The 16,024-nt window shown below is 35.4% G+C and overlaps 1 protein-coding gene across 1 annotated transcript; it reads left to right on the top strand.

Annotated features, from left to right (window-relative positions):
• Nucleotides 1-410: 410 nt before the first annotated feature.
• On the top strand, nt 411-11,259 carry LOC143598161 (L-ascorbate oxidase-like). The gene is made up of 5 exons (XM_077076453.1): nt 411-816; nt 905-997; nt 1,277-1,489; nt 9,296-9,496; nt 10,141-11,259. Exons 1-5 carry the CDS (start codon nt 538-540, stop codon nt 11,098-11,100), a joined length of 1,746 nt encoding a protein of 581 aa, XP_076932568.1. The 5' UTR covers nt 411-537; the 3' UTR covers nt 11,101-11,259.
• Nucleotides 11,260-16,024: the final 4,765 nt, after the last annotated feature.

The following is a 16,024-nucleotide window of genomic DNA, read 5'->3' as shown; positions in this document are numbered from 1 at the left end:
TAGAGGCCCGGTTTAAGGAGAAAGAATATGAGGCACAAGAAGAACGATATTGCGATGTATGTATTCAGATTTTGAGGATTAAACAACTTGATATATAAAACTAATGCTTAATCTTGTTTAGTAAAGGAGCCCCAATATAAACTCAAGTTTTTAACTTGTTTAAGTGTCACTCGATTCAACTTAAAATGATCATCTAACAAACAAGTCATGAATGATTTAACGAGATTACCCAATGTTAAAAAAGGAAAAACAATCTTTTTAAACAATGTTTTCAACATTTGTAATATTTTTATATAATATTATGCTTTTCTTTAGGAGTGTTTTGCCACGTGGAAAAGAAAAATAAACTACTAAAACATGCTAATTGTCAACAACTAACCCAAAGCAAATATTCCCTAATCCAGAGCAATGCTTTTCGACATATACATCAAGCATCAGAATTTGTACGTTATTTGACATCACTAAAGCTTTTGGAAAGTGCCCACTCACAGTATAAATACCTTATACTTGATCCCTTTATAACTTGCAATAACCTGAATGGCTCTAATTAGGCTCACACCCATATGCTCACTAGTATACTTGTGTTGTTTTGGGCTCTTTGTGAGCTCGGTTTTTGGTGCAAAAGTTAGACATTTCAAATGGGAAGTCGAGTACATGTACGACGCACCCGATTGCCTGGAAAACGTGGTGATGGGCATCAACGGTCAGTTCCCTGGCCCGACCATCAGGGCACGGGCCGGGGACACTGTTTTTGTCAATCTTACAAACAAACTTCACACTGAGGGAGTTGTTATTCACTGGCATGGAATTAGACAGGTTTAGACTCTTGAGTCTTCACCCATATATACATTTTTTCTTTTTTATTTAGTTTGTAATCAATTTTCTTTGCTTCTTGATATGTTAGCTCGGAACACCATGGGCTGATGGGACGGCATCTATATCACAATGTGCTATAAACCCAGGAGAAACATTTGCATACCGGTTCAAGGTTGATAAGGTATGTATCCACAAAATGAGTTCATATGTGTCGTGTAAGGTTAATAACTCGTCAAATAGGTAAAATATAAAAAAAATAATTGTGATACATTCTAGTTATATTCTTTTAACATGTCTTAACTTTAAAAAGGACCTGAGGGTGGAACAGAGGTGATCGGGTGGGTCACTGGTATGCTAGTGATTTAAATGGCCGTTTTAAAAAATATAGTTTACTTCTTAATTAAATTTTGTAATGGCATACAATGATTATAATGAAAAAGTGAATAATGATTGGGTGCAGGCAGGAACATACTTTTACCACGGACATTATGGAATGCAAAGATCAGCAGGGTTATACGGAATGCTAATAGTAGACGTCAAAAAAGGGAAGAAGGAACCCTTCCGCTATGACGAAGAGTTCGATCTCTTGTTAAGTGACTGGTGGCACAAAGGCGTTCATCAACAAGAGGTTGATCTCTCTGCTAATCCTATGCGTTGGATCGGTGAACCTCAGGTATATATGCGTGTTCGTAATTTTATATTCTTTTAAACATATATTTTACAAGAAATTTCTATTATATTTCAATCATGATCAAACTAATTATATTCTTTAACCATTATTATGCTTATATGTGTATATTTTTTCCTTATGTTCATCTAAAGTAAATGATACTTAACATTTGCATGATTTCAAAAATTTACCTAACTAGTCATTTGAATATGATTTCAAAAATATTGCCCCTTTTAAAAGTATTGTTCAATCACAACATGATTCGTTATTCTAAAAACAAACTCGTGGTACAATTACGCGAAAATGTAGAGAATTTGTCCTTGGACGTGTAATTTTCGCCAGGACGTCCAAAAGAAATGTAAATTCATGGACAGGTGTCATCACTATATTCGTTTTATTTGTTGATTTTGTAACTTTTGCTTGTAAAGCTTGATAATTGCAACAAAAGTGTGAGTGTTTCGTTTACACATCATGTCATTGTTTTGGTTCTGCTTTTTATCACAAGAAATTTCCATAAATTTGTTGTTTTCTCAAGGGAAGTCTCTAAAATATGTATTATTATTATTCAAACCAAATTAAACAATCCAATTAAGCCTATTTTTATAAAAAAAGAATTTTACACAACCTAAATTATAACACAATAAGCCAATTTGTAAATTTAATTGCTTAAACCAAATAAGAAACTCTTAAGACCTATATTTTTTGTCGCTTTCGACCCAAAATTTTTTAGAGATTTTTGGAGACAGCCCTGTCTATAGTGGGTTTCCTCTTGCACGTAAAAAAAAATATGATCGGGTATGCTAATGGCCTTCAAATGATTGTTAAAAAAGTGTATATATAACAATAAAAAATGTTTTAAGGAAGTTATAACGATAGCTTTTGAATAGAAAATTGCCAACATGATAGAAAGATAGAAACCCTGGTCGCATGCTTGTTGCATGCTTTTTATCTCCTTTTGTGTAGCAAATAGAGAAAAAGCAGAAGCAACATTGATTACGTGTCGGAATGGTCAAGTATTAGAAAATAGAAACTGCATAATAATGATTCTTTTTTTTTAGAACGGCATAATAATGATTTACTTAACAATAATTGAAGTCAATATAATGGTTACATAATTCATTTTTAAAACTTTTTCTTTTATAGAAGTATAATTTACTCTTGGCTCGGTAAATTATAAACACAAATGTTACGCCAGTCACACTGGGTTGGTGGGATTTCAATTAGTTACTGATAAATCATAAATCAAAAGTCAAAACAGAACATATGTATTTATACATTAATCAGTTATGCTAAATGATAGAAATTATGTAATTCGAACACAACATGATGCATCTTAAGGATTATGAGCTGATGGACTGTACATGGACATTTATAAAATACTTTTAAAACTTTTATTCTAATTTTATATAGTTTGACCTAATTGATTTAATGCAACTTAAACACAACTTATTTAATTAAGCGTATTAAATAGGTTAACAAAATAATGCTTAAACAAGTCAGCCGTACATTAAATGTTTAAATAACATATCAGAGAATCACTTCCACCGTCCCCTGCCGCCTTCATCACCACCACCGTCCCCGTCGCCGTCCAAACACCACCACCATCCCATCATCCCATCACGCCATTTACAAACCCTAAACCCCTGCCGCCTTCATCACCACCACCGTCCCCGTCGCCGTCCAAACACCACCATCATCCCATCATCGCCACCACCAGCCCCGTCCCTGTCGCATTCAACACCACCGTCCCCCGTCCCCGTCCAAACACCACCACCACCATCCCGTCATCGCCACCACTAGACCCGTCCTCGTCGCATTCAACACCACCATCCCGTCCTGTCGCATTCAACCCCACCAGCCCCGCCGTTCATCATCTCCGCCATCCGTCTCCGTCACCGTCATCCCCCGTCTCCGGCGTCCAAACCACCACCATTCCCGTCAACACGCCGTTAGTATTAAAATGGGCGGCCAAGAACCCTAGCTCCGAATATCTCGGGCGATCCACGGCGGCATGGATTCAGAAGAATGGGAACAACCACGTAATCGGAAAGGGAAACGGAATGATCATCAGGTTCAAGGTAATAACAAGGTTTTATCGAAGTTTTTTGTCTCAAATCTTCCCCCAAAGTGTTCTTCGCAAGACTTAAAAGATGTTTTGGGTAGCTTTGGTCGTTACGAAGGTTCCTATATAGCTAGGAAGTTGGATAAATGGGGCAAGAGGTTTGCTTTCGTATCGTTTTCCGAGGTGAAAGATGTCAAACGGTTGGGAGATGAATTATCAGATGTATGGATCGGTTTCGTATAAGTTGTTTATTGCGATTGCTCGGTTTGTGGATGGTGAGAATCTAGATATACCCGATTCTGGTAATAGGAGGAAGATGGCTTCTGTTCCTGTTAATAGCCATGCAAAACCTAGTGGTCAAGCAAACCCTAGTTCCGAAGGATCCGATAGGAATGGGGTTCTTTATGCATCAGTTGGTAATGGGCGTTCCTTTGTTGATTCTTTGTTAAATCGGAACAAAGTAGATGAGATTAAGGTGGATGATTCGGTGGAACGGTTTTCTCATTGGAAGGGATGTGCTCTTACGGGGAGGGTGGTGAATCTTCACACGTTAACTTCTTTGAAAAAGTTGGTTCGGAAGCATGGTTGGAGATCATTAGATATTAAGTATCTGGGAGGGCTTTCAGTGGTGTTGGTATTCTACGTTAGTGGGGATAGGGATGCCTTCCTGAATGACAAAGACAAATGGTCAGACTGGTTTGAGTTTTTAGAACCTTGGTTTGATAGAACTAGTGTGGAGGAGGGTCGGATCGCCTGGCTCCAAGTTCATGGGGTTCCGGCTCAGTTGGTGTTAGACGAGGTATTCGATTTGATTGGAAGCAGATTTGGCAAGGTGGTTCAATCGGCTTCCTTATCAGGTGAAGAGAATAACTTATCATATACTCTCATCGGTGTGTTGAGTAAAGAGTGCAAACGGATTGTGGATCGGGTGAACATTAATTGGAGGGGAAAAATTTTTAAAGTGTGGGTGGATGAAGATGTTGGGGAATGGATACCGGAATGTGTAGTAGAGTATGAAGAGGATGATGGTTCCGTTTTACCGGAGGAGGATAAGTGTGATGATAATATTGTGCAGGATGAGTTTCATAATGTGCATCGTGAAGAGGGCGAATGTTCTCAAGCTAATTAAGTTTCTGTCAGGGAATATGTTGTTAATGGGTTGGATGGTTGTGTGAACGATAATTCTAACGTGATGGTCGGTGAGTTTTCGAACTCTTGTGATCATTCTAATGAGGAGGCGGTCGAGAATGGTAACGTTGATAGTACAAATGTTTCTGTGTTGAAAGGCAAGGGACATAAGAAGTTCAGACGGAAGTCTTTATTTTCTAATCGGAGTGGGGGTAGTGGTTCTAGGGAGCGTCCTAAGAAGAGACCAAGGGAGGATAAAGATATGTTTGATCTTGATAGGTTTATCGGTATTATGCACGTGCCTTCGGATCTTACTAGGGGTATCGAGACAGGTGTTGAAGGAGAGTTCTTAACACCTGATCTTAACAAAGGGCTGTCTACTAATACGGAGGTGGTTCGAGACATCGAGGGAGAGACTGCGGAGCCCTCGATGATTGGTAGAGGTATTGATCCGGTGCAACACCATGGTCCGATTGAGGTGGAGTTGGAGAAGACCATTGAGTTGAGTAAGGCGTTAGGTGTTAAGAATTTGCAAGATTTTGTTTCTAATGTTAAAGAGGTTCTTGTTTCCGAAGGCTATCAAGAAGGTGTTCAATGAATGTTTTTTCTCTGAACATTCGTGGGTTAGGGAGTTCTAGCAAAGCCGATTGGATTCGAGGTCTTCGAGTCCATCATGAGGTTAGTTTTATTGTTTTACAAGAGTCGCAATTTGTTTCCTTGGATTCTGTGGATGTGGGACGGTTTTGGGGTTATGGTGAGTATTCATTTGATTGGGTTCCTTCGTCTGGAAGGTCGGGTGGGTTATTATCGATCTGGGATTCCCAAGTCTTTCGTATGGAAAGGGTGGTCAAGAATAATAATTGGCTTCTAGTTTCGGGCACTGTGAAAGGAAAGAGTAGCTTGTTTCATATTCTCAATGTTTATTCTCCTCAAAATCTAGTTACTAAACGAGCTCTTTGGAGGGAAATTCGTGATTTGATCGGGGAGGGTAATGGGAGGTGGATTGTGGCAGGAGATTTTAACTCGGTTCGGTGTGCCGAGGATAGGCGGAATTCTTTGTTTAATGTGGGTGAGGCCAATGAGTTTAACGATTTCATTGATGATTCGAATCTTCACGAGTACTCCTTGAAAGGGAGGCGTTTTACTTTTGTTGCAGGAAATAAATTAAGCCGTATTGACAGAATCTTCGTTAATTGGGATTTCTTTATGGAATGGCCGTGTGCGGAGTATATTGCTCTCGAAAGGAATAAGTCGGATCATAGTCCGTTGGTTTTGAAAATTGGTTCTTCCAAGAACTATGGTCCCAAACCGTTTAGGTTTTTCAATTCATGGCTTGGTAGAGAGGATTTTGGGACGTTGGTTAAGAAGACGCTTGTTGATGGCTTGTTTCATGATTCTCCGGACGCGAGATTGTTGTATAAATTTAAAGCGTGATGCTATCTCTAGATGGGCGATCGATTGTAAAGCCAAAAAAAGGAGGAAAGGGTTTTATTGGAGCAAGAGCTGCGTGATTTGGACCAAACCATGGAGGCTCGGGATTTGTTGGAAGAAGAGACATGGTCTTTAAGAGAAATTAAAAGACGGTTAGGCGAGTTGGATAATCATTATTACCGGGATTTGAAGCAAAAGGCTCGGTGTAATTGGGCGATTCATGAAGACGAAAATTCTCGATTTTTTCACGGTTTTATTAATAAACGTAAAGCTTTAAATTATTTTCCGGGTTTGGAAGTGAATGGGGTGTGGGAAACAAACCCGGTTCTCATTAAAAAGGAAGTTTTGCGTTTCTTTGCTGGTAAGTTTAAAGAATCTATTACACATCGGCCTCGGTTGATTGGATATGGGTTTTCGGTCTTGTCTTCGGTGGAGGCGGATTTTTTGATCAGTGATTTTTCCGTGCATGAGATCAAGAAGGCGGTTTTTGAATGCGGTAGTGACAAAGCTCCTAGGCCGGATGGTTTTAATTTTAGGTTCATTCGGTTTTTTTGGGAGTTGTTCGAGAAGGATTTTGCGGATATTCTTGATCATTTTCATAGTGTTAAAAGTTTTTGCTCGGGGGTTGGATCGTCTTTTATCACCTTAATTCCTAAGGTAAACAATCCGTCATCTTTGGGGGATTTTAGACCGATAAGTCTCATTGGTTGTATTTTAAAGACTGTGTCGAAGGTGTTAGTGAATCGACTCAAAACGGTTATGAATAAGATTGTCTCAGAGCATCAGTCGGCTTTCTTATCCGGGAGATATATTCTTGATGGCCCTTTGGTGGCTAATGAGGTTATTGCTTGGGCTAAGAAGAGGGAGAGAAGAATTTTTATGTTCAAGATTGACTTCGATAAAGCCTATGATAATGTGAATTGGGAGTTCTTGTTGTCGGTTCTTTCTCAGATGGGTTTTCCTTCGGTCTAGTGTGATTGGATTAGTGGTATTTTGTTGGCGACCAGATCATCTGTTCTTGTTAATGGATCTCCTACATTCGAATTTGGGTGTCATAAAGGCATTCGTCAAGGTGACCCGCTATCGCCTTTTCTTTTTATTATTCTGATGGAGGCTTTTTCAGGTATGTTGAAACAAGCCTGTGATATAGGTGCGTTTCATGGTATTACTCTTCCTAATGAAGGTCCTACTTTATCCCATCTTTTTTATGCGGATGATGCTATGATTATGGGAGAATGGTCTTCTTTTAATTTTGATAACTTGAAGCGTATTCTTCGCATATTTTACTTGTGTTCGGGGCTAAAGATTAATCTTCATAAATCAGTGTTATTTGGAGTAGGTGTAGAAGATGGTGAGATCGATATCCAAGCTGGTTTCATGGGTTGTAAGCCGGGTAGAATCCCGTTTTCTTATCTAGGGATTATGGTTGGCGCTAACATGAATAGGGTGGTTAATTGGGAACCGGTTGTGTCCAAGTTCAAGAAGAGGCTTTCTAAATGGAAAGTTAATTCGTTATCTATTGCCGGTCGGTTAACCCTTATTAAATCGGTGCTGGATAGTCTTCCCACTTATTATTTTTCGCTTTTTAAGGCACCCAAGAAGGTTACCAATGATTTAGAAGCTTTGATGAGAAGGTTCTTATGGGGCGGTTCGGATGAAGTGAGGAAGATGTCATGGGTGGCTTGGGAGGTAGTCACCAAACCTATAAAAGAAGGGGGTTTAGGTATCGCTCGTTTAGAGGTTAATAATCAAGCGCTGATTACTAAATGGCTTGGGAGATTTCTAAACGATCATCACGCGATGTGGAGAAGAGTAGTGTTGTCTATTCACGGGTCCTCGCGCGGTTGGGGGTTTGCTCCGGTTAATAATGGGGTTCCCGGGATTTGGAAGAATTGTGTTATGTTTTGGAACAAATTTAAGGTTGATGGTGTGGGTTTTAATAGAGTGATCCGGGCCACAGTTGGGAATGGTCGCCAAGTTCGGTTTTGGATGGATTTGTGGTTGGGTTCGGCGCCGATTATGGACAAGTATCCGTCCTTATATGCGGTAGAAAAACATAAAAATGTCTTGTTAGCAGATCGGTTGGTGGTCACTGGATCCTCTCGTCGCATTGTGTGGAATTGGCTTAGAGTTCCTTGCTCCCAACAGGAGGTGATCGAGAAGCAAGAGTTGGAAGATCTCCTTCAAGGGGTGGTAATGGTTGACCGTGAAGATTCATGGTCTTGGGCGGTTGGTAGCTGCAAAGAGTTCGAGGTTTCGTCGATTAAAAGATGGATGGTTCGGTCCGTTGTGGATGCTGGGAGTTTCTGTTTTCAATGGAGCGATTGGGTCCCGAAAAAATGTAATATTTTTATGTGGAGGGCCGTTCTGGATTGTCTTCCAACAAAGGAGGCTTTAGCTAGACGTCATTTGCATTGTGATGATCATAGTTGCGCTTTATGTGAGAGTAATGAGGAATCGCTCGAGCACTTGTTAACCGGGTGTTTCATTTCTATGGCCGTTTGGAATGCGATTGGTTCATGGTGTAACATCCCTAGAACTTTTGTTTTCCATGTTAATGATTTGGTGGAAGTGCATAAGGTTAGTGGTGCGACGGGGAACAAGAGATTGATTATTCATGGCATTGTCATCATTACTTGTTGGAGGATTTGGCGGGCTAGGAATGAAAAGATTTTTTTGGGCAAGAACACTAAGGTGGTAGAAATGGTTGCGGATATAAAATCTTTGGGTTTTCTTTGGTACAAAAATAGATCTAAGATAGGGGTAGTGGATTGGAAAAGATGGTGTTTATTTGATGTAACGTGATTGTTGTTTTTGGTTTGTGGCTTTCGACGTCTTTCTCCGTCTTAGTGATAGTCGTTGGTTGTGTTTGTTTTTATTGAAAGTCAATTTTCAAAAAAAAAAAAAAAAAAACTAGGTTGGACATAACATAAAAAAGGTAATTATACTTGTGTTGTGCTTCATGGTGTATCGTGATTAATTGCCACCCATAATATACACATGCAAACGTATGATTAGACATTCAAACACCAAAAAAAAAAATGATCCTAGCATAACAATAGTCATGAGTCCAGCCAGCGTTCTAGATCAAAGAATATTATTTTAAAACTTATTAAACTGGTATATATCCTAGTACTTAACATTGGTATATACTTATATAATCAATATAATTTTTTTTTTAATTTTAGAGTTTGCTAATAAATGGAAGGGGACAATACAACTGCTCATTAGCAGCGGCGCATAACAGCAAGGGGTCGACTCTACCCGGGTGCAAATTTAGGGGAAACGAACGGTGTGCACCCAACATACTACATGTGAAGCCAAACAAGACATACAGGCTCAGAGTAGCAAGCACCACTGCTTTAGCTTCACTCAACCTTGCCATTGGGGTAAGTAATTTTATAAACCACCATGTTTTTGCAAATTATATAGACTCTGCAAAGTTAATACCGGCCGCCATATATTGTGATAACATATGACTACTAGCTACTCATCTTTCAAAATTAAAGTTTTCAAGAGACATAATGTACATATATCTATCCTGAAATTAAAAGAATAAACAAATTTTATTTATGTATATGTAAAGGATGATTGTGACAAGATAACAATGTGAACATCTACGCATACATCACTAATTTAAAAAGGGTATTTCTATGAATGATTTTTTGTCGTTAATTTCTAGAAAGACGAAATTTCATCGTTAATTTTACAATAGACAAAGTTTTCCGTTAATTTTGATATGACAAACGAGATTTACCGCAAAGTTACTGACACAATTTAAATTTATTGCTAACTTTGCAACAAACAATATTTTCACAGCAATATCAACGATACATTCATTTATGATTAATTAGTCCGTCATGAAGTTAAACTTTCAATTATATAAATAAATAAATAATCATATGATTTTCTTAAATTAACTTTATAGAAAAATAGAAAGAAACTTAAAAATAAAACTACAGTTTATTTTCTTGTCATAGGTAAAATACATTATAAGAAACTAGGTAGTGATATTTCTTTTTGATTTATACAGAACCACAAGATGATGATGGTAGAAGCCGATGGAAACTACCTCAACGAAGTTTTGGTAGACGACTTTGACATATACTCGGGTGAAACATACTCTGTTTTATTTCGCACCGTCCAAAATCCAGCTGATAACTACTGGATCTCAGTCGGTGTGAGAGGAAGAGACCCAAAAACACCCGAAGGCTTAGCCATATTACACTACCAAACCACCACGGCCTCAAAACTCCCCGCACTTGCTCCACCAAAAACACCTCTTTGGAGCGACTACGAGCGTAGCAAACTGTTCTCTAAAAAAATTCTCGCGCTAAGAGGATCACCAAGGCCTCCGGTTAATAGTCATCGTCGAATATTCCTACTCAACACCCAAAACCACATAGATGGCTTTACCAAATGGTCGATCAACAACGTGTCATTGACCCTTCCCACGACCCCCTACTTGGGGTCGATCAAACACGGTTTTACCAATGCTTTTGACCAAACAAGCCCGCCCGACATGTTTGATAACACGTATGACATCATGCGCCCCCCACCAAATACCAACTCCACATATGGGAATGGTGTTTACATGCTAAAGTTCAACACTACTATTGATGTGATACTACAAAATGCCAATGCACTAACGGACAATGTGAGTGAGATACATCCATGGCATCTTCATGGTCATGACTTTTGGGTGTTGGGGTATGGAGAAGGCAAGTTTTCCAAGAAAGACGAAGAAACATTTAACTTGAAAAACCCGCCACTAAGAAACACCGCGGTTATATTTCCTTATGGGTGGACCGCCTTAAGATTTGTTACGGATAATCCAGGCGTGTGGGCATTTCATTGTCACATAGAGCCTCATTTGCATATGGGCATGGGTGTGATTTTTGCAGAAGGGCTGCATCTAGTGGGGGATATACCAAGTGAGGCTCTTTCTTGTGGTTTGACAGGGAAAATGTTAATGACTAAAACCCACAACTAAGAGGGAGGGTATTAATTAATATGTCAACTTTTATTAAGTTATAATTTATATAAACTATTTAAACACGAATGCATGGTTTTGTTATTTTGTAGTAGTTGTGTGTGTGTCATTGGGATTTTTGAAATTCAGAAAGTATTAATAAATAAACTATTTTCAATATCTTTTATAAAAAGTTATGGTGAAGGAGGCGTGACCACCATTTGAATGGTTTGGTGGGAGTTGCTAGTAAGTGGTGATTAGGTTGTCAAGATATCTAAAATAAAGGTGATAAAAAGAGACAATAAAAGATTATAGTGGTTGTAGTAGTTGTCTTAACATAATACAAGAGGATTGAAGTAATCTCTAGTTGAATATTAACAATCACACACTTTTAATAATAGAACTAGGGCCCGTGTTAAACACGGGTGAAAAAACATGTCAATAAACATAATAAATTTAAACAATAAATTCATGCATAACTAAGTTATTGAATAAGTGTTACCTTAAATTTAATATTCAGATTTCAAAGAGTTTAGAAGATAATCAAAATTTGACTCATAGTTCTCACACTCTAACAATCATTTTACCTTCTCGCTAACTTCATTTTCCAAATCCAAATGTGTCCTTTCTTTTCTAACAGTAGCAAGATTCATGAAGTGATTCAAATCTCTTAAAAGAAACATAGATTCTAATATTGATTTAGGATAGTGCCCGTGTTACACGCGGTGAAACATATTTAAAACATAATATATATGTAACATCATATAAATTTAATCAAATGCAAATGTTGTACTTATAAATAAATGATATATTTCAATATTGTTCAATATTGTTCCAAATGATAGTATTTGAACTAACAATATATTTCTAACCCGGGTAATATTTAAAACGAAAGTACGAAATAATTCGTAGTAGTTGTAGAGATTATAATATTGGATTTAAAATTGAAATAGATTGAAATATAATTTTGAATTTCGATTTGTTAATATTAAATTCTATAACTTATTTTTGTAAAGTTCATATAAAGGTTGAAAATTATAGTCAAATCATTATTCATTATCATTATTATAAAATAAAGTCTAAATCATATATCAAAGATGCATACAATTACTGGAAAATTAATTTGAATTTGTAATTTATATACATACAATATTGTATATTGTATACAATTACCAAAGATATTTTTTATATATATACAATATTTAAGTTATTAACCTTTATAAGTACAAATAGATTAAGTTGTTTAAATGTAACAATATAGTCAAAATTTAAATGTATATAAATAATATATATTAGTCAAATCATTATTATTAATATGGACCATTAATTATAAATTAATGGTTAATCATATACCAAAAATGTTTAGAATAGTCATATTCAAAGCATTAACATCCACTGACCTTAAATATGTTAGGTGAAATTTGAGTGTGTGATCAATTTTATAACTATCCATTACATATACTTATTTATGTAAGATATAATATAAATAGAAACGATAATAAAATTTTGAAATTAGAATATAAATAGTAATCAGATAGTTTTTTAAATTATCAAAATAAGGTAATATAACTTATCTTTAAAAATTTTAGTCAACTTATTATTTAAATTATTAATCATTAATTCTAAAATTAAGTTGTTTAAATGTAACAATATAATCAAAATTTAAATGTATTTAAAAAAATATATTGTAGTCAAATCATTATTATTATTATGAACCATTAATTATAAATTAATGGTTAATCATATACCAAATATAACAATATAGTCAAAATTTAAGTGTATATACAAAAATATATTTTAGTCAAATCATTATTATTATGGATCATTAATTATAAATTAACGGTTAATCATATACTAAAATTGTTTAGAATTATCATATTCAAAACATTGACCTACATTGACCTTAAATATATAAGGTCAAATTCGAGTGCGTGATCAATTTTATAACTATCCATTACATATACTTGTATATGGTGATCAATTTTATAACGGTAATAAATTTTTTAAATTAGAATATAAATAGAAATCAAATAATTTTAAAAATTATAAAAATACGGTAATACAAGTTATGTTTTAAAATATAGTCAAAATTTAAATCTATATAAAATAATATATTGTAGTCAAATCATTATTATTATTATGGACCATTATTTATAAGGAAAGTCAATATTCAATGATTATGTTAATTAAAGTGTGATTGGGATAATTAAAATATTTAAATTACAATATTCATGTTAATTCGGTTATTTAGCAAGTAAGGAAAGTCAAACTAAATAAATTGTATTAATGTGATAATTAAATATGTACATGAATATACATGATTATTCAAAAAATAAATATACATCAATATAAAAAAATACATCTTATAAAATCATCCTCAATCCTTGAAATTAGATAATATGAGTGGGACAATAACCTGAAATAATAAAATCGAATATTAATATTGATATTATGGATTATTTTAATTATAATTAATAACCGGAAAATTTTAAAGGTGTTGATGGAAAAATGAAATTGTGAGAATGACCATGGTATCTCGGATTTTTTCGTTGAATTTAAATTGAAATTAGGTTGTATGACTCGTGACATTCACCTGAAATTATAAAGTAGAATATTAATGTTTATGTTATGGAATATTTGATATTTAATTTATAACCCGAAAATTTAAATGTCTTACCGGAAAATAAAAAATAATGATAATAATCATGGTATCTCTGTTTTTTATTAAGAAACTAGAATCAAATTTTTCGTAAATCAATCGGGTAAATTACCTGAAATAATAAAGTTTTGTTATACATTGATATTATGGAATATTAGAACTATAATTTATAATCGGATAATTTAAATGTGTCTTATCGGAAAAACGAAATAATGATACTGAATATGGATGAAGCTGATTTATATTTAGAACCTAGACGAAAAACATGTATAACAAAAAAACAGGAAAAATATTAAACTTCAAATAAATATAAAACACCCATTGTTATAGGTATAACACATAAACAGAAAACTTACCGGAATAACGTAAATACGTAGAAATATTAGCTTCATATCCGTTTTTTATTTAGAACCTAAACTGATTTAAAAAAAAATCAGTTAACAATGAAAATAAAGATAAAAATGTTAGATCTACAATAATCGGAATAAAATATGATATTGCCGGAAAAAGATATAACCTTGCCGGAAAATCATATAACATTGTTGGCATTTAAAGTATAATATATAACCTTACCGGAAAACAGTTAATCTCGATCTACATTACTGGAATATAGAAGATGGTGGATGGTGGAGTTAGTAAGCCGAGAGAGAGAGAGAGAGAGAGAGAGAGAGAGAGAGAGAGGGAGAGGGAGAGAGATTAAAATGATTAGGCTGAAAATTTATAAGGTTTATATATAGTGTGTGAGATGACACGTGACAGAATATTAGAGCACATGAGAATGGAAACATGCTGACTGGATTGCACATGTGGACAACCTAGAAGAAGGCCATGTGTCAACATTGTATTGCTTTAATAGTATTTAAAAATTATCACTTTTCGATAAAACTACCTAGTTCTTTTTGCTAGAGTTTTATCACATACCATTTTATACTAGTAGGTGTGCCCGCGCGTTGCGGAGGAGATGTAATGAGGATGTGATCAGCGCGAGTTATCTTTGCGGTGCGGGGGTGATGCAACGTGGATTCAGTCGGTATCTGTTTAGCGCATTGTGGCGGGGGCGACACGGCATTTGATCGGGCTTGATTAGACTCATGGTTCGTGTAAATGAACAAATGATTAATATGGTTGATTGAAACGCGAATTGAGGGGAGATGGTAGAGATTGAAACCGATGGAAAAATTGAATGGCATGTTAATGGCACAATCTGTAGGGTATAGGAATTGTTAGTCGACGAACTCTCCAGCGTCAATACACAACCAACGATTTAGTAATTAATATATCGAAGTCTGATGGTAAGAGAAAGTAGAATATGAAATGACGAATATCTCCTACTTATTATCAAGCATATTAGATAACACATAGACCCTTCTAATTGAATAGTAAATCCTTGTAATCTTATTCGGTCGAGACTAGACATTCGATTAAACATTAGACCTAAACATCACACCTCTTACATGTATCCAATGGCACAATTTTAGGAACTTAATCCAAAGTAAACGATATCCAATAATCTAAACATGATCAAAACCAAATTAATACCTTTTTAAAATGACCTGAACAAAAGTGACTATTATAAAGTGGCCCATTTTGACCCAACGCTTCGTGACATGCAAGTAATTTTTAACTCTTAAAGGTTTGAATGAAATGATATCCTTGACTCGCTCATAAACCGTCAACAATAAAATATCATAAAGAATCAATGAGAGAGTTTTATAATCAATTTATCATTTTCCAAATTCATGTTAAATACCATGCAGTGTATCACATCATATGAATTATAAACCAGTAAAACTTCCTAAATCATATCATTTTGTGATATAATACTTTTGTAATCAACCTCTTATAATTGAAAAGTTACGTATTACATTAAATTGGATATATTGAAGTATGTGTATGGCTATTTGAATCCTTCGTATATACAAAATATGGTGCAACTACTATGTGTAACGCGTTTCATGAGTTTCTAATGATCTTGGGACTTTTTAGAAATACAAAAGTTACAGTACCATCTCCAAAAGCCCGGCTCGCGTGACGTCCCTCTCGCAGTAGAGTTCCAAACCTCACATCGCTCTTGTGACATGCTATGTTTCCCCTCTCTGTTCCCAAGTAAATGGTGAGTCCCATGCGTCAGTTTGTGGATCGCGGTCTCATATGCTAATTCCTAGATATGTTTTCAACTTTTATTGCCTAGCTTTCATGTTTGATGAGTTTTGTATATAGCTACAGTTCCCTTTCTTCGACTCCCAATACATAACAAGCTATTACAAAGAAAAAAGTAGTAAAAAT

Source organism: Bidens hawaiensis, unplaced genomic scaffold (genome assembly GCF_021521415.1).
Source record: "Bidens hawaiensis isolate Kalapana, Puna unplaced genomic scaffold, B.hawaiensis_p1.1 tig00049723_1, whole genome shotgun sequence".
Lineage (NCBI taxonomy): Eukaryota > Viridiplantae > Streptophyta > Magnoliopsida > Asterales > Asteraceae > Bidens > Bidens hawaiensis.
Note: the sequence above shows the minus strand (reverse complement) of the source record. Positions and strands in the feature narration are given on the sequence as shown.

Coding starts and splice junctions, on each gene's coding strand:
- LOC143598161 (XM_077076453.1), top strand. CDS start 538: ATGGCTCTAATTAGGCTCACACCCATATGCTCACTAGTATACTTGTGT. Junction 817..904: donor ACTGGCATGGAATTAGACAG/GTTTAGACTCTT, acceptor TTGATATGTTAG/CTCGGAACACCATGGGCTGA. Junction 998..1,276: donor ACCGGTTCAAGGTTGATAAG/GTATGTATCCAC, acceptor GATTGGGTGCAG/GCAGGAACATACTTTTACCA.